This window comes from Nothobranchius furzeri, chromosome 7, assembly GCF_043380555.1.
Source record: "Nothobranchius furzeri strain GRZ-AD chromosome 7, NfurGRZ-RIMD1, whole genome shotgun sequence".
NCBI classification, from domain to species: Eukaryota; Metazoa; Chordata; class Actinopteri; order Cyprinodontiformes; family Nothobranchiidae; genus Nothobranchius; species Nothobranchius furzeri.
The window spans coordinates 38,248,968-38,273,518 of NC_091747.1; the positions used below are offsets into that span (position 1 = coordinate 38,248,968).

Consider the following 24,551-nt stretch of genomic DNA (forward strand, 5'->3'; position numbering starts at 1 on the left):
TGCCCATAATGAGTGCACATCAGCTATGAGGACAACTCTGTTTGGGTTTGTCCTGGCATGATCAGGAGATGTACCTCATTACTAATATCCTAAATTGTTCATCATTGCTAGTTCGGGGGGAATTTTTGTGTGGGAAGTCACCTCACAAAAAATAAATAGAAGTCAGTGGATCATGTGTCAGCTTTGAAGATGCAAGGGAGAACGTATTTTTAGAAAATGTGTTTAAACCCCAACAAGATTAGTATCTTTGAGGCCCTCAATGACACAGTTCTCTTAGCCAAGGAGCCGCTTCAAGGTGATCTTAAGCTGGGCGGACATGCACTGTGCGACTTTTTCACTCGTAGCACTCAGCTTCAGCTCAAACTGTACGACTTCCTCGCAGGGCAGATCTCACGAGTCATGCGCTCACACTGTACGACCCAGTTCTCGGATGCGACCTGACTGCTCACACTGTACGTCTGGTAGCAACACGTCGGACCTAAAAATATGCTAAAAATAGCAGTTTTTACACATGTCAGACTTTTTTGTCTTGTTTTGCCTGTTGTCCTTCGGGAGTGCTGCAGGAGGACACACAGGGATTTATGGGGGTTGGATGAGGAAAACGAAATAAAGAAAGTAAATCTGTGTTTTGTGATCAGTTAAATTTGACATGAACACGACAAACACGCTTTATTGACAGTCTTTGTGAGTAAAAAAACGTGTAGAAACAAAAACGAACGTGTGTTATTAGGGAAATAGAAGAGCGGTGTTGATGCATGATTGCGCATGCGCCGTGAGCGGTTCTGATACATTTTTGGTCGCAGCTGCTCGCAGCGCCGCTTCAACAGTGCGATACCCTCACGAGGGACGAGCAAAATATCAAACACGCCAGAAGTTTGTGTGAGCTCACGATTGCTGATCGGTAGCTGGTCACGTGGTGTTAATCGCCTCTCGTAACCCCCTGTAAACTACACGGCGCTCAGCGCAAAACTCGCCCCGATCTCGTGGACTCTCGCACGAGTGGAAAATCGGCTCAAAAAAGTGAAAAAGTCGCACAGTGTACGCCTGGCTTTAAGCTGTGAGTTTGCACTTGGCCAAGCTGCCAAGAGCCATCAAAGTTCATCAGTAAGTCAGTCCGGAATACCCACTGAACTATTCATCCATCACAGGGGATATTTATTGCTCAGTTTGCTTCGGCCCAATAGTGAGATAGGTCAAAGGTCAGATTCAGCAACACAAAAGTTTCATTAGAGCTGACAAGGAGTCACTGTGTTACTGAAGGAGGGAATCCTAACACACACACACACAAACACACATACACATACACACACACACACACACACACACACACACACACACACACACACACACACACACACACACATACACATACACACACACACACACACACACACACACACACACACACACACACACACACACACACACACACACACACACACACACACACACACACACGAAAAGCTGTTTTCAAACCATTCTGCTAATCTACTGTCGATCCTTTCACTGCTGTCCTCGCTTTAGAAGCTGCTTCATCATTTATCATCCTTATAATTACACAAATGATTCACAAGCCTCCACATAGTGGCTGTTGTTGTGTGGGCTCCAGTGTGATTCCGCACCAAGTGAAGCAAAAAAAAAAAAAAAAAAAAGAACAATTATCATTTTCTCTCAGATTACATTGAGCAGATGTCAAGGCTTACATGCGGAGGCGTCTAATTACTGTCTTCAAATCAAATGTGGCAAAATACTACAATGTGTGTGTGTGTGTGTGTGTGTGTGTGTGTGTGTGTGTGTGTGTGTGTGTGTGTGTGTGTGTGTGTGTGTGTGTGTGTGTGTGTGTGTGTGTGTGTGTGTAAAATGGAGCAGAAGGTAGTGCTACACAGATATATAATGGGTAAAAAAGGCCAAAGTAATACGCATGTCACACATTAGTGTAGTAATGATGAAACACGCCAGCCCACATCAGCTGTTCACAACCACACAAGCAGGGGGGCAGGAAGTTGTTATCTATCTACTCTCATGCTTCCGTGAAATGTTATATGTATTCCAGACAAACTCGTGCATGCAAAAACACACTCCCCACTCTTGCTCCGCCCAATGCCTAGCACTTCAAGCGTGCTTCTTCACTATCCAGGAACAATAAGAACTGAAAGGTAGAAAAAAAATCCTTCCACTCCAGCTTTCTCTTCCATCCGTTCCACACCCTGCATCTCCCTGTGCGGCCTTGAGTGGGCCGGCATTTATGGGGAGGTGCAGGCAGACAAGGTCCCCTGGGGTGATTGAGGGTAAGGTAAGGGGTGGGGGTGCACGACTGTCACGCTGAGCTCGAGTATTGGCTGATGGCTCGGCATGAGACTTGCCACTTATCAGATAGGAGGGGAGGGGGTTGGGGGAAAAGAATGTGTGCATGTGGGTGAGAAACCACGAGGGAGGAAGGGTGAGGCCAGTGTCAGATACCATTAATGCAATCTTTTTATTTATAAATACTCAGGCACACAGATCTGGAAATTTCCACGTGTCCTGTAACTCCTCAAGAAAATCCTAAAAACACATGAAGATGTAAAAACTCACAAAAGATCCCAAATCTGTCCTGCAAGCAGGTAGCGGCACGGTGGTGACTGTGAAAGGCTTTCTTCTTGTCTCATTCATTCCCCTCTCCCTTTCTTTTTCACCCTTCATTCCCATTCTCCCTCGGTGCCCCAGTTCACTCCACTGAGCACGCTCCCTCCCTTCTCTTCACCCCCATCTCACTCTGGTACCCATCGCCCCTCCCAGTCCTCCTTTCCATTTTCCCAGCCCTCACCTCCCTGCCTCCTGTTGGCTGCTTTACTGTGCAAACTAAACCATATTATTCAATTTAAATATTAGATGTTTCAATGTACCTTAATCCAGCTGAATACGTGCACATCTATTCTTAGCAGGGATACATGAACAAAATGTCACAGCATATGTATTTGTAGAACAGTAATTAGTTTGTGTCTGGGTGGGTGCTTTGTGTTTATTGGTTTTGTGCATCTTTGTCAGAGCTGCTGACAAAGATGTAGCTCATCACAATTTCACTGAGCTGAACTCTGCCTGTTGCATTACACATGCACTTTGTTTGGCACAGTCACAAACAGTGAAGAAAACCATAGAAAATAATAGTCTCAGAGCACATCAGAGCCATTGTTGTGCATCTTTTGACAAGACATAGAAATGATTGTATTGTCTGGTAACTAGATCACTGCAAAACCCAGAAATGTTCTGAGCAGCGTTTTGTTTTGTTATTCAGATATCTCATGGGTATAACCAGTGTTGGGAACGTTACTTTAAAAAAGTAATTAGTTATAGTTACTGATTACTTTGTCAAAAAAGTAACTCAGTTACTAACTGAGTTACAAGATCATAAAAGTAACTAATTACCAACAAAAATAACTAGTTACTTTTTTCATTAAAGCATGCAAGAATTACTACAATATAAATGACTAATGACTGGAACATAATAAAATGTATGTCCAAATGTTTTTTTATAAACCTGAATAATTTAAATAAATAAGCACTTAACAGGAGGAAATACTAACAGGAGCATTACACTAATCCAGACTATTAAAAGGTCACTGTGTGATATTCAACAAGACCCCAATCAGCTAAAATTTAAAATTGCAAATAGAAACACCTGTAACGGTTCCCATGCCTTTAAATGGTATCTCAGTCTAGTTAAATTACAGAAATAAATGTAATTTTGCACAGCATTCTAATTTTTCCAGCTTCACATAATTGTGTGTTTTAGCAGCATTTCTGTTGCTGGTAATCTAGTAATGGTTAAATAAATAAATAAAATACTTTAAAATGACACTAGAAGAGGCACAAATCTGATGGAGGACTTAAATGTACTAACGTGGGTCAGACCCAACCACAGGAGAGCTGAAGCTGGGTGGTAAAAACACACAGGTAGTTGTAATAACACCTGAGCTCCATGATGTTAGAGACTGATGCATCAGTGTTACAGCGGGACTAAAGACATGATCAGAAACAGGTTACAGCTGGATGATCTAGGAAGGCAGAAGATCAGGACGTCTGAGCGTGAACAGGTGAGCGGACCTTCGGGACGTCCCGCTGTCACGCTAAGAAGGGCACGGCTGCAGATTCCCACCTGCAGCAGCGAATCTGCGGGGGGTCTGCAGCCATAGACTATTCATCACGTCTTCCTCGTTCTTCACGGGCCGTGATGCGCTTGGATGAAAACATCTACCTCTTTAGCTCCTGATCAGCTGATGACAGCTTCAACACACCGCGCTGCTTAACGCACGCATTTCCTTATCAGTAACAGAAACGACGTTTTGATAAAAGAAGACGGCAATTAATTAGTTTGCTCGTTACAGAAATAAATGTTTTTTATTAACGTGGTTATTTTAAACGGCGTTATTCCCATCACTTGCTGTGTCTACACTACAGCATGCAGCAAATGAGACAGTGAGGGTCTCCACCCACCCATCGTTACCGACACCTCTCTCTCCCTGTCTGCAGCTGAAGTGTGGCGGTTAGAAAGCCTCACACTGCTGCTCAACGTTCGACAAGCACATAGTAACGCACAACCTTCCGTCCCCAGTAACGGTAACGGCGTTGCAATGGCAGGAAAAGTAATTAATTAGATTATTCCGTTACCTATAAAAGAACGCCGTTAGAAACGCAGTTATACTTAAACAGCGTTACTCCCAACACTGGGTATAACTGAAATCTAAAAATATTGCTATATTTTATAGGACACACGAAAGAGCCTCAGAAAGGGTGTTGCGTGAGAGTGCTCGTTAGGTCACACCTAAGACTGGAGTTGTTTGGGTGGTTTCTGCTCCGGACACAGTTAAAATAAGCAGCTGTCCAGAAAAAAAGTGATCATCATCTCTAAGCTTGGACAACTTCTTTCAGCTCCGTCTTATGGCCAGAACCCAGATCTCAACAACAAAGCGAGGAAATGAACACAATGCATCATCACAGGCAGTGGTGGTTTTACCATTAGGCATAGGTTGGCGGCCGCCTGGCACCCCTCTGTTAATGTCACAGTGGACTATTCCTGTATGACGCCGATGCACAAACAGGAAGTGATGGTAGTCATTCCACTCCAATGCAGTTGGTAGCGGTAATGCACTAAATTGTTGTTTGCCAAGTGCCATAAGACCACAAATAATAATAAGAAGAGAAAGCAGAAACAGAAGAGAGGCGGGAGCATTCGTAACAAACTCGAAGTGGTAGTCGAAACATTAAGTCTAGTGGCTCCCATAAGAGAAAAAAGCAGCTTGCTTTAAAAGATATTGGCCAGAGGAAAAATTCCTTTGAAGGGCATGTGTAAAGAAGTACTAAAACCTCAGATGAAATAGGTTTTTGGATTTTTACGGCTGGAATTTAAAGAAAATCTGTTTTTTTACTGGCACGGGAAAACAGAAACTAACTTCCGGTCTAAGCCCTGGGCAGCTGGTGGCGTTTCACAAGGCGCTCTGCTGAAACAGCGATAGTAAATAACGCCTGATTCTGGTGTTTCTGTGTTAGCGTCATAGAAGAGAACAATGTGTCATCAGTCAGATGTAGCTTCTGAAGCCTCTGATAGTCGGTCAGATTTGTTTTTTTTTCTCTGGGATAGGGCGACAAGAACGGATATTGGATTACCGGAGATGTTCAACCGAGCTCCGTGCCCTGCAGCTGGATATCAGAACTGGAGGTGCAGACATGCTTTGGACCGTTTCACTCAGAAAACCCGTGGCCCGATTAGGACACCGGGGAGGATTCTGTTTGTCTTCGGAACCAAAATCGGTTCCGTTCGTTAAAGTTTGTTAAATATTTCATGTCTGTGCTCCACCGGTTGCTTTCAGTTAAGTTATCAGCTGATTCGCTCCATATTGTCCCAATATAATTCAGTGATCTACAGATGAGTAAAATAACGTGTTGCCAGCTCACCACTGTGTGTATTTATTGATATAACATCTGAAAATATTTTACCGATTGCTTACCAGATTGCTTCCTGACGCTTGTTTATTCCTTTACCGGAGCTAACATGGTTAGTGCTGCGGCAGTCATGCTAACGGGACTCTGGAGTCCCTGGGAAACACAAGGAGGCACATGAGAGAGACCCAGGACACAGAACATGACACAGCCTCTTCTCCATCAATTCACTCCAGGGCAGATGTGGCTGTGTTGCAGCTCATCACCAGAGTGTGTGAGTGGGTTATCTTTTAAAGCACCTTGGGGGGTTGTAGAACCCTACAACGCACAGTATAAACACAGGCCATTTACCATTTTAGCAGAGCGACACCAGAGCAAATGTTAAAGTCCTTGAGCTTGAAAAGACAAACTGGGAGAATCTTATGGAGCCAGGCCTGGTAGCTTCAAACTCAGTCCAACAGAAGCCAACGCCATGTGGGCCGACCACCTGTGGGGAAAGAAGTCCAGCCAGCCTTGAGAGTCTGGTTTCCGCCATAAGACTCTGGCTCAGAAAATATTAGAGAAAAGGGTTGTGTGTCCACTCTAGATATTGGATGTGCACACACTCATTTACATGTTATAATGTGTTTCTGTCAGTCTCAAACATATGCAAAACAGCCTGGGGTGGGGGTTACTAGTGCTATTATTGATCATTTAGCTCATCGTTGCTTTGAAAAAGACAAAGGTGACAGAGGACACATATTTGCTGTGTGCTGGAGTGAAACTGTTAAGAATAATGAATATTGGAGTGTAGCTGAATTTGTTTTCCACTTTTCAAAGGTTTTTTATTGTTTTTTCCTGCCCTGTTGCTTATTTGATGGCGGTTCTTCTTGGCTTGAGTGAACCAACTACCGCTGAACACCTGCTTGTGTTTTCCTGCCTTTTTGAAGGTCAGGTTGCAAGACTGTCTATGTTGATCAAATATACAAAAACGAATGCGTTGACATTCCACAAGCAATAGGAACAATTAGGTTTGACACAGTCAAGGTCAAAATCTATACATGATTATCAATGGAGATTGTTTTAGCAGAAGCTCTATCTACACCTACAAAACAAGTTCCATGCATGCCCACCCCTGTTTGATTGGTTATGCTCTTTGATGCACACATTTTTGCAGCATGCACACAGCGTGCTCACGCTCACATAATCACATCAAGTGGCAGAGATAGAGGTTTGATGGAGGAGGTCAGTCAGCCTCAGAGCCGACAAACAACACCTCATTAGGCGTGTTGAAGGGAGTCTTACAGGCCAGCCGAGGCATTGTTGTCTGCTACCAAGTTAACAGAGCCCTAGGCAAAGCTTCTAACATCTAAACAATCCTGACAGGACTGGAAAGTAATGATCACATGGTATTCACTAGGAAGGACACAAATAATAAAGTACAGCGGATTGGGGGTAATGCATCTTCATGAAGTGTCCCGATGGAAGCAGACAAGGAAACATTTACGCGGTGATCCAGTGATGTGTAGCTATGGGCCTTTGCACGTATGGATACACGTGGCTACCCATTCATAATTTTATAGGTTACTCATTACAGGATGATACTGGCCTGCACACTATACAGGCTCCTGCTCTGAACTACAGTGACAATCAGCGAAGGCTCAGAGAGCCACATCTATGTAGTGTTTTGATTATGGCTTTAGTCAGTCAATTTTCTTTCCATCATGCGCAATTTTAGTCACTCTTGCACTTTCTGTATTTATCTTTAATTCTCTCACTCTACCGCTCCTCTTTTCTCTCTCTCCATATTAGACCACCCTCTTTTCCCCTGGGCTTGATGTTAATGCACTCCCAATCAGGCTGTCCATTAAGTGGACGTGTACAACACGCAGGCCTGCATGCTAATGAGCACAAACTGCAGTGCGCGGCAAACTCCTTGAAGTCTCCTAAGAGGTGGAATGTAAGTGTGTGTGTGTGTGTGTGCGTGTGTTGTGTGTGTGTGTGTGTGTGTGTGTGTGTGTGTGTGTGTGTGTGTGTGTGTGTGTGTGTGTGTGTGTGTGTGTGTGTGTGTGTGTGTGTGTGTGTGTGTGTGTGTGTGTGTGTGTGTGTGAGGCATGCATCTGTGAGAAATGTAAAAAGAAAGAGAGAGCATCAGGTTGTTCGTTTAATGCTGATGAAAACCACGGAGACGAGCAGAACAAAGGACTAACCCAATCACAACGCCTTTTTGATGTTTTGATGTAACGCTGAGACACTCAAAAGGGAAACTTACAGATATAAATTCTCTCCGTGAAGCGTAGGCCTTCGGGGAGTGTTCTGCTCCTGTCAGCCAAACACTTTGTCATGAGCAGCAAAACTTCTCCGCTCTGAAATCAAACTAAACTTTTGCTACAAGTGAGTCGCACAACACACAAATAGACAATTTTGCTCGCTCTGCTCCCTTCTGACCGCGAGGCTTTTGGCGCTTTTCCGTGTTTGTTATTGTATTCAGTGAGACATGTTCATTTTCACCTCCTGCCTTTGCTGTGTTTAAGTTTAAAATGTGAGTTGGAGTGTGGGTAAAAAGAACGAGACATATCAGTGGAACAGTGCAAGATGTTTTTTTATGGTATTTATGGTAAAAAGCGAAGAAAAAGCTTCAGACAGAAAGCTATGCTGGTCTACAGGTCTGCCTTTCTGTACTCAGGAGACACTGAGCTCAGCGTTAAACGTACGGAGCAGGAAGGAGGTGTCAGCAAGGCCTGCAGCATGCCAACTCTTAAGTGACTGTGGCACTCAAAGATAATGACGAACGATGATGAGGCCAGGAGGTGCATGTGCAGGGCCCACATGCTAAACTAAAATCACCAACAGCCAACTATAAGAAGATTCGAGCTTTGCCAACGACACTGATCGTGTGTCAAAGTGTCAAATCTCTGGCTCAGATCTCTGTTTTCAGAGCTCCGGCACAGGTCCTCTGAACCTGAGTGATGCCACACCTGGTGTGTGACGGAAATGCTGTCCTGCACAAGAGCAGTGGTGGTGAATCCATTAAAAGAAAAACAAGTAACTGAAATAATGTACGCTCACATTCCTCAACTGTGACCTCAAAACACACTTCTCATCTATTGTTCACAGTTCTGAGCCGCTCCCTGTGATATGCTCACTGATCCCATTAAACTAATCCACATGAAAACAACTTAGGGCATGATGATAGCAGCCCGCACCGCCTCCCTTGTTAATTTATGCCATATTTAAATGTGCACTGAACTCAAATAATTTATGTGACTCCATAACTCCTTTTCCTCATGGCAGATATTCTGAGTGAATACCTACAGGATGTTTGGTTTCACCCTGTCCCTGCATATGTCCCTAGGTGTGTCTCACGCAGGAATGTAAAGTCATCCTCATTATGTCCATTTGAACTGAGATTGAGCGGGTTGATCCAAAACAGACAAACCTAACAATAACAAACTTAAGCCGGGTGTACACTGTGCAACTTTTTCACTCGTAGCACTCAGCTTCAGCTCAAACTGTACGACTTCCTTGCAGAGCAGATCTCATGAGCCAGGCGCTCACACTGTACGACCCAGTTCTCGGATGCGACCTGACTGCTCACACTGTACGTCTGGTAGCAACACGTCGGACCTAAAAATATGCTAAAAATAGCCGTTTTTACTCAACACGTTAGACTTTTTTTGTCTTGTTTTGCCTGTTGTCCTTCGGGAGTGCTGCAGGAGGACACACAGGGATTTATGTATAAATCTGTGTTTTGTGATCAGTTTAATTTGACATGAACACGACAAACACGCTTTCTTGACAATCTTTGTGAGTAAAAAACGTGTAGAAACAAAAACGAACAACGTGTGTTATTAGGGAAACAGCGAGCGAGCGGCATTGATGCAGGATTGCGCATGCGCCTTGAGCGGTTCTGATACATTTTGGGTCGCAGCTGCTCGCAGCGCCGCTTCAACAGTGCGATACCCTCACGAGGGACGAGCGAAATATTAAACACGCCAGAAGTCCGTGCGACCTCACGACTGCTGATCGGCGGCTGGTCACGTTGTGTTAATCGCCTCTTGTAACCCCCTGTACACTACACGACCGCTCGGCGCAAAACTCGCCCCGATGTCGTGGACTCTCGCACGAGTGGAAAATCGGCTCAAAAAAGTGAAAAAGTCGCACAGTGTACGCCCGGCTTTACTTAGCACTAGAACTCCCAAGGCAGTCATTTTGACTGTTTTCATAACTTTAGTTAGATGGATCTCATGCTGTCCTCGCTTCCTGGCTTTTCCTATTTTTGAGTGTCCTTTGTTTTTGCTTTATAATTTCCATAAAACAATGTCTCAAACAAGATAGCTGTTTTTGTCTTTGTCTCCCACAAGCCGCCAATTTGACGACTCTATTCTTTACATGGTAACGTTTCCCGTGGGTAACGGACAGCGTTGCTAAGCAACCAACTTTGCGCGCTCCCTCTCCGTTCATACCGCGCGTGAAATAGTGGCTGAAGCAGCTTTTAGAAGAACATTCTCAGTGAAACAAGCATGAGAAATGAGTCTGCTTCAGGTGGAGAGGGGAAACTGATGAAAACTGGTCAGTAGGAAGCGGCAGAGACCCTGACAGCAATGCGGAAGACGATCTGGGACCCCTCGCACCCACCCAAGGAGAAGATCCGTGTTGGACACCCAGCGAACAATTTAGAGACTTATTTTCAAGATTTGGATTAAAATTATATTTTCTTACTATTTTATTAGGTTCACACATCCATAAAGAGTTCATTAATAACCCACCTGAACTATTTTGCTTCACAACGTCAACGTCAGCCTGCATTTAATGGCCAAAATAGCAGCTGCCAAACTGACGGTTCCTGGAAGTTCTAGTGAAATTAGAATTCTGGGAGTTCTGGTGTAAAACATGAGATGGGAAAAGCATGTGTGGACTGTTAGTGCATCACTTGCTTGTCAGAATTTCCCTTTTTTGGTTTATTGCTGAAGTTTGTGTGAAGAAGCTTGCCTCCTGCTCTTGCAGCTAGACAATAAAACAGCTGCTCTTCAAATTAGAAACAATTCTGTTTCTGAGTCGATTTTTAACATCTCCAAATGTCTTTTATTCCCTAAGCAAGAACCCCACCCCCACCCCCCACCCCCCACCCCCCACTCCTCCATTAGCGCTCACATGGACTCTGAGCAATGACTGCTGGTTAACAAATGCTGAGCGAATGTGGATAGAAGACCTGTGCACATGGGATTATGAATAAAACATGTTGCCCTTATTAAAAATAATCTGGCTCTAAAGTGCCAAAGGCCCTTGAGGTCGATAACCCCCCCCCCCCCCCCCCCCCCCCCATAGGGTTCAAGGAAACGGCTGCCTGATTAGCACCGGCAACATCCAGAGACTGTATTCAAAGGCTGTATGATCCACTGGTGAGCGTGTTGAGAGGAATTAGATAATGCAGGCAGTGAATGGTGCTCAGGTTTAAGTGGGGTGGGGCTGAGATCTCTGTTGTTCCTACCTGAACATCTCTCCCAAGCCCTTCAGCACACCCTTCTTAGGCTTGATCTTGTCCTTGTCCATTTTCTTGGATTCCCTCAGCCCACCTTTGGCTGCTTCTTGCTGGTTGTCCTCTACAGAGAAGCTGCCGTTAAATCCGCCGCCCACACTCAGATCGCCGCTGGTGGACATGGACTCACGTCCTGATCGGGAGCTGCCCTCTGTGTCCTCGTCCACTGGATTACAGACATAAGTGAGATGATACGTTAGAGAAGCACGAAAGCAAAAGATTGAATTCACTTTAAAACAACATATTATAGAAAAATAACTCCAGATAAAGTTCATAAACTTGAACTGAGAGTGAAATCCCAGTAGACCGGAAAGAGCAAACACCACTTTTCTTTTATCAAGTGCACAGCATTGCTTCTTTCCTTCAGCAACATGAGAGGAGCCGTAAAAAGCTGTGTCCCACAAGAAATACAAAACACACTGAATTCATTTGCCTCATTAGAGCAGAATATATTTACATTGCACACCTACTGAGAATAGGAGTTCACTTGAACAAATGTTCACTTAGCTGAAAGCCTGAAGTTATTTCTGTTGTGTGCATTTCACATGGATCACGTCAGAGCTCCCTCCTTTTCTGCTGCTTTTATATGTGATTTTAAAGACTGGGTCTAAGAAGAAGCATTAGTGATGGTCACAAATCTGCTTGTTAATTAAGTCTGAACTCATTTCAAACCCGACATCAAACCGAAACCAAACTCCTTAGGTGATGCAAGGTTGATTAAACGCAAAGTTTCCATCACATCTAATCAGAACCAATGTGCAAAATGTAATTAATCTGTCACTAATTATACATTTTAATAATCTTGAAAAAGGCTTCTGGGATCATAATTACAAATATGCTGCATGCTACAGCGCCTCACTAACACTATCTTTGGCTCGGAGGTATGGAGAAGATGTCCTTCAGATTGCAACTCTTTAAAGTGTTGCACGTTGTTTGACTTGAGTCTTTGATGGAGGAGAGACGCACGCCTATCGCCCAAAAACAGGAAAAGGAAGGAAGGGAAATCTAGACGTATGCTTAAAAAAAAACCTGCATTTTTCAAGGAGGCTCGGTTCATGTTTTATGTGATCTGAGGAGAATTTGAGGATTGTTTAAGCCGTCACCTCAGAGAAAATGATACATAGAATATTCACGTGAAGCACTGAATGGCAGGAGCAGATTAGCATCTTTAATCGTCACAGCCTCTCCCTTCTGCTTCTGCATTTTTTGTAGCAGGTTCTGGAACGGCATCTGCTGTCGTCCACTTAAGGACAATGACTGTAAATAGCAGCTGTGAGTCATATCTGACTTAGATTAGCAGCAGGCGTATACCATACAGATAACCGAAAGCGGTTGGAATGAAGGCAACTTGACTTCTTTGGTTTCTTGAATATACCTCGCTTCTCATCCGAGGAGTTTTGTCATTTCTGACTGGAAAATGTGGGGGTCAAGCTTATAAACTATAGCTGTCTATTGTTGCTTAACAAGCAGAAACTACCTATGAATGCCCTAGCCCCTGATGAGTCGTTGGCTCTATTATGTGGGAGTGGTTGTTTTGATTAGATGCAGGAGGGTGTAACCTAAACTGAATCTGTTTTGGAATTAGTGCATTGTAGGTGAAATAAGCATATTCCAGTCAGAGTCGACAAAGCTCCTCGGGTGAGAAGCAAAACGTCTTCAAATTCGAACCCCTTTGTTACCATGACCTGGATGACTGAGAACCTTCATACATCCAAATGACACTAAAAATTAATCTGGGGGGCATGTGTGTAACCACACACCATGCTCTCGTTATTAGGTACTACGGTTCAGTTTCTCGCTGACATAAATGTATCTAGGCTTGATGAAGATGATCAACTGAAGATCAAACTGAGAATGAGAGAAAAAAAAATAGATTTCAGAGGTGACATAGTAGTTAGTAACAGATGGGCTGGTCAGAGTATTTCAGGAAACTACCTTCTTGTCCCACTCTGAACCCCGTAGTTCTACCTGAGCTTGGGTTAAGCTGGGCGGACACTGTGCGACTTTTTCACTCGTAGCACTCAGCTTCAGCTCAAACTGTACGACTTCCTCGCAGGGCAGATCTCACGAGTCATGCGCTCACACTGCACGACCCAGTTCTCGGATGCGACCTGACTGCTCACACTGTACGTCTGGTAGCAACACGTCGGCCCTAAAAATATGCTAAAAATAGCAGTTTTTACTCAACACGTCAGGCTTTTTAGTCTTGTTTTGCCTGTTGTCCTTCAGGAGTGCTGCAGGAGGACACAGGGATTTATGGGGGTTGCATGAGGAAAACGAAATAAAGAAAGTAAATCTGTGTTTTGTGATCAGTTTAATTTGACATGAACACGACAAACACGCTTTCTTGACAATCTTTGTGAGTAAAAAAAAGACGTGTCGAAATAAAAACGAACAACATGTGTTATTAGGGAAATAGCGGGTGAGCGGTGTTGATGCAGGATTGCGCATGCGCCGTGAGCGGTTCTGATACATTTTGGGTCGCAGCTGCTCGCAGCGCCGCTTCAACAGTGCGATACCCTCACGAGGGACGAGCGAAACATTAAACACGCCAGAAGTCCGTGCGAGCTCACGATTGCTGATCGGTAGCTGGTCACGTGGTGTTAATCGCCTCTCGTAACCTCCTGTACACTACACGACGCACGGCGCAAAACTCGCCCCGATGTCGTGGATTCTCTACACGAGTGGAAAATCGGCTCAAAAAAGTGAAAAAGTCGCACAGTGTACGCCCGGCTTTACACATAACAGCCTTGTTGCTGAACATGTCCCTTTGTGACCACATGGACCCATCTTCTGATGCTACATCCAGCAGGATCATGCACCATGTCACAAAGTTCAGATAATCTCTAAACCAGTCCAAACCCACATCATGGAACCACATGTGCTGTGTGATGCTATCACGGACATGTTTCCAACACTTTGTTGACTCTATGCCACAGTTTAGGCAAAACAAAGTCTGCTCTTGTACTGATGTATACCCAATAAAGTAGCTGGTGATTAAATATGCATACACCTGAATTCTTGCATCTCTTCAAAGAAGTCACAGAGAGTTAGCGAGAAAGTCAGTCCAAAGGGAGCACGCTGTTTTAATGCAATGTCCTGTCTGCCACTATTTAATTTGCCACTTTGAAAAGAAGTGAGGTGGAAAAAAGAGCTATCTTCTGTCAGAAAAATCAGACAAAAGCCTTTAACATCAGACATCAGAAGGTGAGGCCATCTAGAGTGATTGGATGAAACTCAATGACAGCCGAAGCCTTGATGAAAGTGTCAGCAAACTGAAAGATAATTTGTAGAGACGGACAACCACAGGAAACATTTTGTCATTTTTCTGAAAGTCTACCATTAAATGTCCCTGCTTTAATAATCAAGGGCATGTAAGAAGGACTGTCAGTGAAGGTTAGGAAAGACAAGTAAAATTGCCAGTTTTATTCCAGTGCATGAAAGAAGGGAGGTTTGCACAGCACATGGTTTTGGCTTTTTTTTTCTCCTCTTTTAATCTTCCTTCTTCAAACCATGCAACACAAAGAAGCACAAGGGAAAGTGCATTTTTCCCAAGCGGGATATCTTGTGGGTACACACTTTTTTACGTGATGCTGCGTTCTTATTTTATGTAAATAAAAGTCTGGGAGCAGAGCAAGGCAGGGGCATATCTGTCAACTCTGACTATTAACCTCAGTGACGAGCACAGGCTGGCTGCTTTTATCTAAATTGAAAAACAGAGTTATTTGAATATCATGGGGAGAATGCAATATACTGTGGCAGGGGGAAATCGGTTGCTTTCCCCATTTTTCTTTGCAGAGATAAGACTGTATTTAGTGGCTTGCTGGCAGAGCTTATGAGAGCAAAGCGTTTCAGGCAAATAATTCCCTCTTTTTCAAACGTCCCCCAGCTCTTTTAATGGAACCCTTTAATGGTGAAAAGACATTTATATCGAGTGATTACTCTTGTGGCGTTGCAGCATTATTACCTGTCGGAAACTGTAAGGCGTCTGTCTCTGTGTATCCATCCCTGCTTGTCATCAAACAACAAGCCGGGATGGATACTTTTACACTAAAGGAATGAGGCGAGTCTTTGTGATACTTCTGTTTTTGTCTTCATAGTTTCAAGGAAATGAAAGTCAAATGTGTTCCATTTAGGTACAAAATACAAGGAATCTTGTAAAAGTTGTATCTTGTGAAAACTTTTTTCTTTTTTTCATAAACTAAACCAGCATTTTTCAGTTATAATAAAAACAATCCAAGCTCATTACGTGAAAATGAACATAAAATATTTATTTCTGGGACATTTGTGTCTCCATAGTGTCAACACAGTAGTGTGTTAGAGTCCATAACGAATGGTGATGTTAGATCCTGAAAGATCTGATCAACAATTTGCCCAAATATCATAAAAATCATCAAACGTAACGTAATAGTGGCCTTGTACCCACAAGCTCGTTCCCAACCGGGAGCAATTCTGTCGCGAAATGGGAGTGAAAGCATTCCACACAGCTGATCTCGTGACATCACAACATCACGAGAGAATTGCAACACCACACGTGATTTCAGTCGTCCACACACAATTATAAACAAGAAGAAAGACAGCTGCATGCATGAAAAAAATGTCTTTGGGTTATTTTCTGTTTTGTTTACCAGTGGGGTGACCAAGTCACAAGTAAGTCACAAGTCTTTCCAGTCAAGTCTCGAGTCAAGTTCAAGTCGACTCCAAAGTCAATGATGTGGACGTGCAAGTCCTTAACTTTGAATTTTTAAGTCATATTCAAGTCATCTGTCCAACTTCAATTTAAGGGCAATGATAATAAATAAATTCCAGAAATAAAGCTTCTTAAAGCTTCATTTATTTATTCAAACGGCAGAAAGTGCAACTGAAACTGATTATGAACAAAGTGCTGCTGCATTTAGCAGTAAATCAAACCCAGAACCAAGAATGATTTATGATTTTTGCCCATGTCGTTCCACTTTTGTGCTAAAAAAATCAAACATGCTCAAGTCATCATCAAGTCAACAGATGCAAGTCGCAAGTCATTGGCGTTCAAGTCCGAGTCAAGTCGTAAGTCTTTATAGATTTTATTAAGTCAAGTCAGAAGTCATTCAAATAATTACTTGAGTCTGATTCGAGTCCAAGTCAAGTGACTCGAGTCCACACCTCTGCTTTTTACAGCGGTCACAGAAGTTCATAGGAAATGACGTACTGCATGTGACCTTTATTTCGAAAGTGTCTGGATGTTCTACACTGCTTTTGTGTTTGACTTCCTGTCTAGCTCGTTCTAAACTGCGCAGTTTGACATGTTTTTGAAGTGTAGCGTGTCAAAAATAGACTCAAAACGTAATGATAGCGTGACCTCGCTCCTGGGGTGCGTCCAAAACTTTGCTGCTGGTGGAAAAGAGCTCATCCACTATAACGGCAGCCAACGCTTTGATGTGCAGTGGAAAGAAGGGGTCAGAGAGACGGGATTATGAGTACTTGATGACTTTGTTCTGCTTACGTGACTTTAGTGGATTATATTTTACTCATAGCTAATCAGACATGCTACATGTTAGAATAATGTAGCTAATGCTGCTAACCTGCTACTCAAGTTACTGTAACGAGCTCTGCATACATAGGGAGAATAGGGCAGTAGCATGAACTAAAATGGATTTATGTAAATGATCATGATAAAATTGGTATCATTATATAAGAAAAACAATAAATAAAACATCATGTATTTTGTCATTTGGAAATCTCAAAAAATGTATGAGTCAAAATTGAATCCAGAGTCAAAAAAGTGCATCTTTGTACCCGTTTGGACCATGCATTATTTAGACCTTACCCTGATTTTACTTGACTCTAGTTTTTTTTTTCCTAGGGGGTTTTCCGGGTTCAGAAACTTGTAAAATAGTTAAAACCCTTAAGTTAAAAGTCAATTACAACAACATTGCAATTTCACTGTTAATAATTCTTCCTGTAATTTCTCTGCCATGTCGCTCACATCTAATATCCAAGGAAGTTGGAGGTGAAGTTCTAACTTAAATATGTTCCAAAATAAAATAAAAACGAAAGATAAACTTCCTGGTTAGGCCTGGTTTATGTCACAATCATCTACTCAAGAACTTGTGTGTAAGGAGACATATCTAAAAAATCTGGAAAACAACTAAAACATTCCGGATAGTGGCACTTGAGGACCAGGAATGCCTACCCCTAACCAAACAATACTGACTAACACGGTTCTAACTTTGGCAGACTGTACATATGTAAGCTTGACTTTTGTAAATGAATGAAACACTCACGTGTGTTGCTCTCCTCTTTTGCTGCAGCACCAGACTTATCGTATGATTTATCAATCGCTGCTCGGAAGCTCTCGTTGCAGCAGCGGCCTCTGACGATCCGTGAGTGCAGCCTCTGGACGGTGATCTTATCACTCACATTAGACTCAGAGATGGCTGTCTGAAGGCTTTCAAGGGAGCTGGACTTTTTCAGGCCCAGTGAGGGTCCCACAACTTCCTCTGCAGAACCTATGCAGAAAGAGAAGAGTGTCTGTTTGTACAGGAAGCGTTGATAAGCAGGGAAACCTCTAAAACGTGCTGGGTAGCAGCTCTCCAGGACCAGGGTTTCCTACTGGTGCTAAACAAAGTGCAAATAAATGAGCGATTCTTGTAAAGACACCAAGGTACATCCAGTGTTAGGCCCTGTCCACACGTAGCCGGGGATCTGCCAAAACGTAGATATTTTTCTACGTTTTGGCCTGTCATCCACATGAAAACTGAGTTTTTTCACAGGAAAATGGATCTTTTTAAAAACTCCGGCCAAAGTGAAGATCTGCGTTTTCTCCGTTTTGGGTGTCTGCGTGTGGACAGACAGAACCAGAGTTTTAAGGTCCGCAACGTCACTTTCCGCAACAAAAAAATGCAGACATCACGTGTGCGACCTGTGTTTACACTAGCCAACAGCATGGATGCCCTCAGAGCTGCGCTCACTTTATCAATTGTCCAAGCGCTTTCTGCTTGTTTGTTTTTGCAAGCGGAATTACTGCTCCTTGCAGAAGACCACAGACGAAGGACGAGGTTAAGAACGGGGGAAGTACTGCCGCCTACAGGTCTGGCATGTCCTTAACAACGTATTTATCCGGGTACGTGTGGACAGAGCTTGTTTTTAAAATGCAGTGGTGTGGATGCAAGTTTTTGGAGGGGCGGACATTCGTTTAAAAAAAAAGGCTACGTGTGGACTAGGCCTTAGACTAAAAAGCTTAGCAATGCAGAGCTAAACCAAAAGCTTTCTCCTTGAAGCTGGTTTCTAAAGCCTGAGTCATGCTTCTGCGTCTGCGTCAGTGTGCAGACACGCAACGCCATTATCCATCTTTGCGAGCCTGCTGGAGAGCCCTCGCAAGGACGGATGGAGTCGAGCTCTCTGGCCTGAGTCATGCTTCTCCGTCAGCTCCAAAAGGGAGAGACGCACGCACGGACGGAGACATTTTGCCCTCATACCTCTCCATCTCCTGGGGAGTGTTGCAAAGCAATTCCCTGCCAGGACAACAGAGGGCGTAGCACTGTTCCGTCTGCACTGATGGACGGGCGTTTAGAAAAGAGAGCTCGACTCCGTCCGTCCGTGCGAGGGCTCTCCAGCAGGCCCGCGAGGATGGATAATGGTATTGCGTGTCTCCGCACTGACACAGATGCAGAAGCATGACTCAGGCTTCTTTTCTAAACATCCGTCTGTCAAGACGGAGAACGCAAGCTTGTGATTGGTCAGGGCATCGCTGTCGTCTATGCCGTCGCCATTGCGTCCTAAAAAACATAAAGAGAGCCGAGAATAACTAGCAGAGAAGATTGAAAAATACCTTGCAAAAAAACTAAAAATTTGAAAGCTTAATTCCCCGTGACTGGAGGAGTGAAAAGCGTTTTATTTGTGGACGGAAATGACAGGAAAAGTGGGTTCAGAGGTGGCGAGCGCATGAAGAGGTGGAGGAGAATGAGACACTAATTTGTCTGTGTGAAAAAGTCTGTTATATACAAAAAAACACAATATAAGCACACTATCTTGGACCGGATACATGACAGGATACCACAGAACAGCGCTACGCCCTCTGTTGTCCTGCTGGGGAGTTACTTTGCAACATTCCCCAGGAGACGGAGAAGTATGAGGGCAAATGCCTCCGTCCGTGTGTGTCTCTCCCTTGTGGAGCTGACGGTGAAGCATGACTCAGGCTTAACACAGCAGAGTGAGACCTCATCATCCCTCTCAGCCTTTTTAACCTTGTTACACAGTCCTCCTGTTGGTTTCACTTCAGTTGTCTATGTGATTCAGGTTGTCGGGATGCTCTCAGTGGTTCTTCAGCAATAACTGTTAAAGAGGAGAGAACTTTCACTTGTTTGAGGTTAGTATTTCACTGAGCTGTGACTGTTTTTATCAGTCAAGGAATGTTAAGGAGTTTCCAAAACATCGTACCATGTTTGCAATGTGTCACAGGGCCTTGAACTTGTGTTGCTGAAACTTTGAACATGTTCATAAAGACTGCATTTTTAAAAAGTCATTGGAACCCATGCGGAGCCCTTCTAAGGAGACTCAGTGGGTTGGAAAGTGTAATAATTTTAACATATTTGGGAGGGGAAGACCTAGGACCAGATGAGACCCTCAGCCAAAGGTTTGGTGCTTCTCACTACCACCATTAAGAAGGCATTAACTGCCCCTGAATGTGCCTGCCTGTGGCTTCTTTCAGGTTATGTGACAGGATACAAACTTTGGTAAATAGCATTCCATTTTGTTGGGAATCTATCAGCCATCTGGAGCTCCTGCCTTTCCCAAAAGTTGCTAAACAAGCAGCTTGGTTGATTTTCTGTTCCTCCATTGAGCTGTGACTTAAGACCCAGCAGCCACTGTTTCAATATGAATCTGTGCTAAATGTGTAATATCTGCACAGGAAACTGTTGATAACAATGAACATATATGGACCCTCCAAGGTTCTACAATGTTTACTATTCTCTACAAACTATGTAACCTCAGCAGGTTCACTGAGCCTGAGATCAGTGGACTCAGTGTTCTCCTTTAAAAAGCAGCTGAAAACTCACTTGTTCAAAGTGGCTTTTGTGTGACCTTCTTCACCACTCTCTCTTTATTCTGCTCTCCCCACCTATTCCACCTTCCTCAGGATCTACCGATTTCCCTCTTTCCTGTTCACTCTCTCTCTTTCTTAACATTTTTAAATCACAATTGCCTATTTTTGGCTAATTTAAAATATATTGTAACCATTTTCTAAATTCTTTTTTACATTTTCTGTTTTTGTGAAGCACCTCATGATTTTTATCTTGAGATGTGCTAAAGGAATTATATCTTCTTCTTCTTCTTCTTCTTCTTCTTCTTCTTCTTCTTCTTCTTCTTCTTCTTCTTCTTCTTCAAGTTAGTTTTGTTGTTTTAACTAAATCCATTTGTAAAAGCTTTTTGACTCAATCACACATGAAAACACTTTGAAGGTCTCAACCAGGGAATCATCAACCAGACCACACAGCTGTACAAAAGAAATAGGATCTACGTCATGTTTAAGGTGGTCTAAATGATGCGTGTCCCACTGCTGCCAGTGATCACCACTGAACTTTGAACAAAAAGAAAAACAAACCTGCTAACTGATGGAAAACACTTTGCTTTATGGGGAAACCAGACCCTCACTGAGCATTCCTGAGTCCTAGAAGATGGGTTGAAGACTATGTGAAGTGACTAAAAATGGAAAATGATCAGCGAACCCCATAGATACACATTTTCTGTTGTGTCTCATTTGTAAGCTGAAGTCCTTTGTTTCTCCTACCTGATCATTGAACCAGCTAAACTTGTGACCTCTCACTAGTGATTAACCAGTTTTCACCAGCACGTTCCAGATGTTTGTCCTTTGTTCTGCTCTGTTTGTTTCTAGCACACCCTCACTGGGAGTTTGTTTCACACAAACAAGTCATGAATAGATCTTTTGTCAGACAAGTCAATTAAGCAAAAAGTCAGCTGCTAGCCACTGGCTTTCCAGAGGAGTAAACATTTTAACTGTGTACAGTGTTAACACACCCTTGAAAATGAAGTCTCTCTGTCTCAAGATCGATTCTGAAAAGGCCATCCGGTATAGAAAACCACCCATTCTGTTATGATTCCTATTCAGGTTAGATGTTTGCACCTTCAAGCTGCATCTGACAATACAATAATACTTCCTGGAAAGGTCAGGTGTTCTCCAGATGCACGGTTAGGATGCGTGTTTATTTGCTGCGTTTACCAGAAGTGGGCGTTTTTGATGATTGCTTCAACAAATGTCAACACCAAGAGGGCAAAAATAAAAGTAGAGGAGCACTGATAACAGGGTATTCTAAAATAAAAGTGTAGATGTGGCTAAAACTAAACAGAAGCTTCATACAAACAGAATCAAATATGAAAATAAAGTTACAGTATACAAATTCCATTGTGCGTGCGTGCATGCATGTGTGTGTGTGTGTGTGTGTGTGTGTGGGGGGGGGGGGGGTTGCATCTGCTTGGGATGGGACTGAGGGTGGGAGGAGGGAGACACAAAGGGGATCTCTTATGTGAATCTGTGTGGGAGGGGTGGGAAACCAACTGCTATCTGGTTGTTTTTAATATTGTAAAGTGCGTTGAGCTGCATTTGCATGAAAAGCGCTTCATAAATACATTTTCATTTTATTTGATTTAGAAGAATTTTTAAAGGTGTGGGACAATTGTTAAATCAATACATCTGCAGTGGTCTCTAGTAGGAATTAATACCTTGCAAGTTGTGTCTATAGGGAAACATATACTGGTGCACCACTTCCAGGAATTAGATGTGAGCCACATCACAGCAGAGCTTCAGATGCCAGTTTTTTGGAGCCTTATTTCCTTATATTTGAACATCTCACCTCTGATTGGATAACAACAACACGACTACCACTGACTGTTTGCTTTGCAACGCTGATGTTTTATCTCCACAAATAACACACGGCTGAAGGAGTTTTGCCGTGTGGTGAAGTTGCTGATGCTAATGGTTAGCATCTACTAATCGTTACGCTCTCTTATGTTTCCTAGACGTTAAACCAACAACAGCGTTCCCTGTCGTGAGTCCAGATGAGTGAGTCCATAAATGTTAAGTGACAGTGTGACGTAGATCTGTCAGGTCTTTCAAATCCTAGAGTTTCACCGTCTATTTTCTATCAGAAGCTAATGCAGGAGATAGGTGCAGAAGACTTTTGTCTTGTAAATGGTAAAAGGTCTGTATTTGTTATAGCGCCTTCTAGAGTCCTGGAACCCCCCCAAGGCACTTTACAACACAACCAGTCATTCACCCATTCACACACACATTCACACACTGGTGGGGATGAGCTACGATGTAGCCACAGCTGCCCTGAGACACACTGACAGAGGCGAGGCTGCAGAGCACTGGCGCCACCGGTCCCTCCGACCACCACCGGCAGGCAAAGTGGGTTAAGTGTCTAGCCCAAGGACACAACGACAGCGACAGACTGAGCGGGGCTCGAACCTGCAACCTTCCGATTACGGAGCGAGCACTTAACTCCTGTGCTACCGTCGCACACATGCGACTGGTTACAATCAGGAATGATCATTTAAAAATGAATTTTCAGTGAACCACACAGTGGATCAAAGAGGGTCAGGATAATCCTCCACAGTTTTATCACTACTGAGCCCCAGCCCTTTACACCAGGTTACCAAACTTCCAGCCACCTTCCTGTACATTAAAAATACATCTAGGTAAACTTGTACTTTAAAAGCAACTGTTTCAACTGCCAAGAGCGAACACATAAACCAGGGATCTTGTCCACCACAATAGGAGTTCCAGAGCATTCAACAGTTCAAGAAAACCCAAATGACATATGGTGTACTTGTACAGGGAATTATCCTGCTGCTTGGTATTCTGCCCTACAATCCCACTCATCATTGTTTCAAGTCAGAACGGTGGACGGCTGAGGAAAGCAAAGGCACAAAGAGAATGGTTGAGTGAAGCAAACAGGGAGAGTTTACACATAGACCCAAATGCCTCAAACCTGCCTTTGTTTTCTTCAGAGGCAGCCTCAACCCTCCTGGGAGGCTTTGACGGACAGCTCTCTGTATACCAGTCTATTACGTGATTCCTATCACACAACACAAACCCCCAGCGCTCCTCTCTTCATCTCTTTCTTATTCAGACGACGGAAAAAGCATATTCCCCTTTTGCATACAGCCAGGAGTTTGCCACTCCCAACACGTCTGGAGGAGAAATTAAAACCATCAAAATGGAATGAAGAAAAAAAAAACGACAATCAGAGCAAACAGAAGGGAAGTGCACCTTGAAATTCATCGTGGTTACCAACAATATTAGCCAGCACGGAGTGCCGCTCATCCAGTTTAAGGACAAGGACACATAACGGGAGGCGAGCCACAGCCATTATGCATCACTGAGGAGATATGGCAAACTCCATGAATAAATAAGGAGCAGTTATTAGAGACATGAGTTGGTAGTATAATTAGAGCAGCTAAAATGATGCGTACTAGCCATTACTCACTACAGGTCCTTGCATGTAAAGATCTGTGTACGGACAGGCTCTCCATTACACATAATTTATTCAAGGTTCGGAGTTTTAAGCTGGGTGCTAAAAGGGTAATTGTGTTAAAAATAACCTCAGAGGTGGTCGTAAGAAGGGCACATGCAGGTATGGCGATGGAAGGGAAGCTTCCGGGGTCAGTTGTGCAATTATGTTCCTGCTAGCAGTGGATCATGATCCAGACAGAGGATGTCCTCCGGAGGCTGAGCGTGCCCAAAAACGTATTTTCTTTTGAACAGAACTAATGGTTACTGCACTGTTATTAAATCCAATAAACTATGAAAATTAGGTTTAATTTAACTTTCTGATCAACAAAGCAACAGCGGGGGTTTAAGAAGGAAAGGAGGTCCGATTGGTTTGTTAATTTATCTTGAAATGCCACAGCCTTGGGAACATAGCACTGTTGTTCTTCTAAATGATCCACTTGAACATCAGATATGTTCATTAGTGCTTCAGATGCAGTTATCAGATCGTTTTGTTATAATTTAATAGGCTGAATGCAACCTAATATGCTCCATTTAGAAGGGAAAAAAACAGCAAAAATTTTCTACTGAGACATCAGCTGGAGAGGCCGTTTGGCAACGGACATC

The 24,551-nt window shown here is 43.4% G+C and overlaps 1 protein-coding gene across 3 annotated transcripts in view; it reads right to left on the minus strand.

The window, feature by feature from the left end:
* Positions 1-24,551, minus strand: part of LOC107382653 (partitioning defective 3 homolog) — a 517,719-nt gene that overhangs the window by 144,549 nt on the left and 348,619 nt on the right. For all 3 annotated transcript variants that reach the window (XM_054751349.2, XM_054751350.2, XM_070553054.1), the window contains 2 exons: positions 17,698-17,922; positions 11,387-11,600 (listed from right to left, as the gene is read on the minus strand). In XM_054751349.2, coding sequence (XP_054607324.2) covers positions 11,387-11,600; positions 17,698-17,922 — 439 coding nt within the window. The remainder of the gene's footprint in view (positions 1-11,386; positions 11,601-17,697; positions 17,923-24,551) is intronic.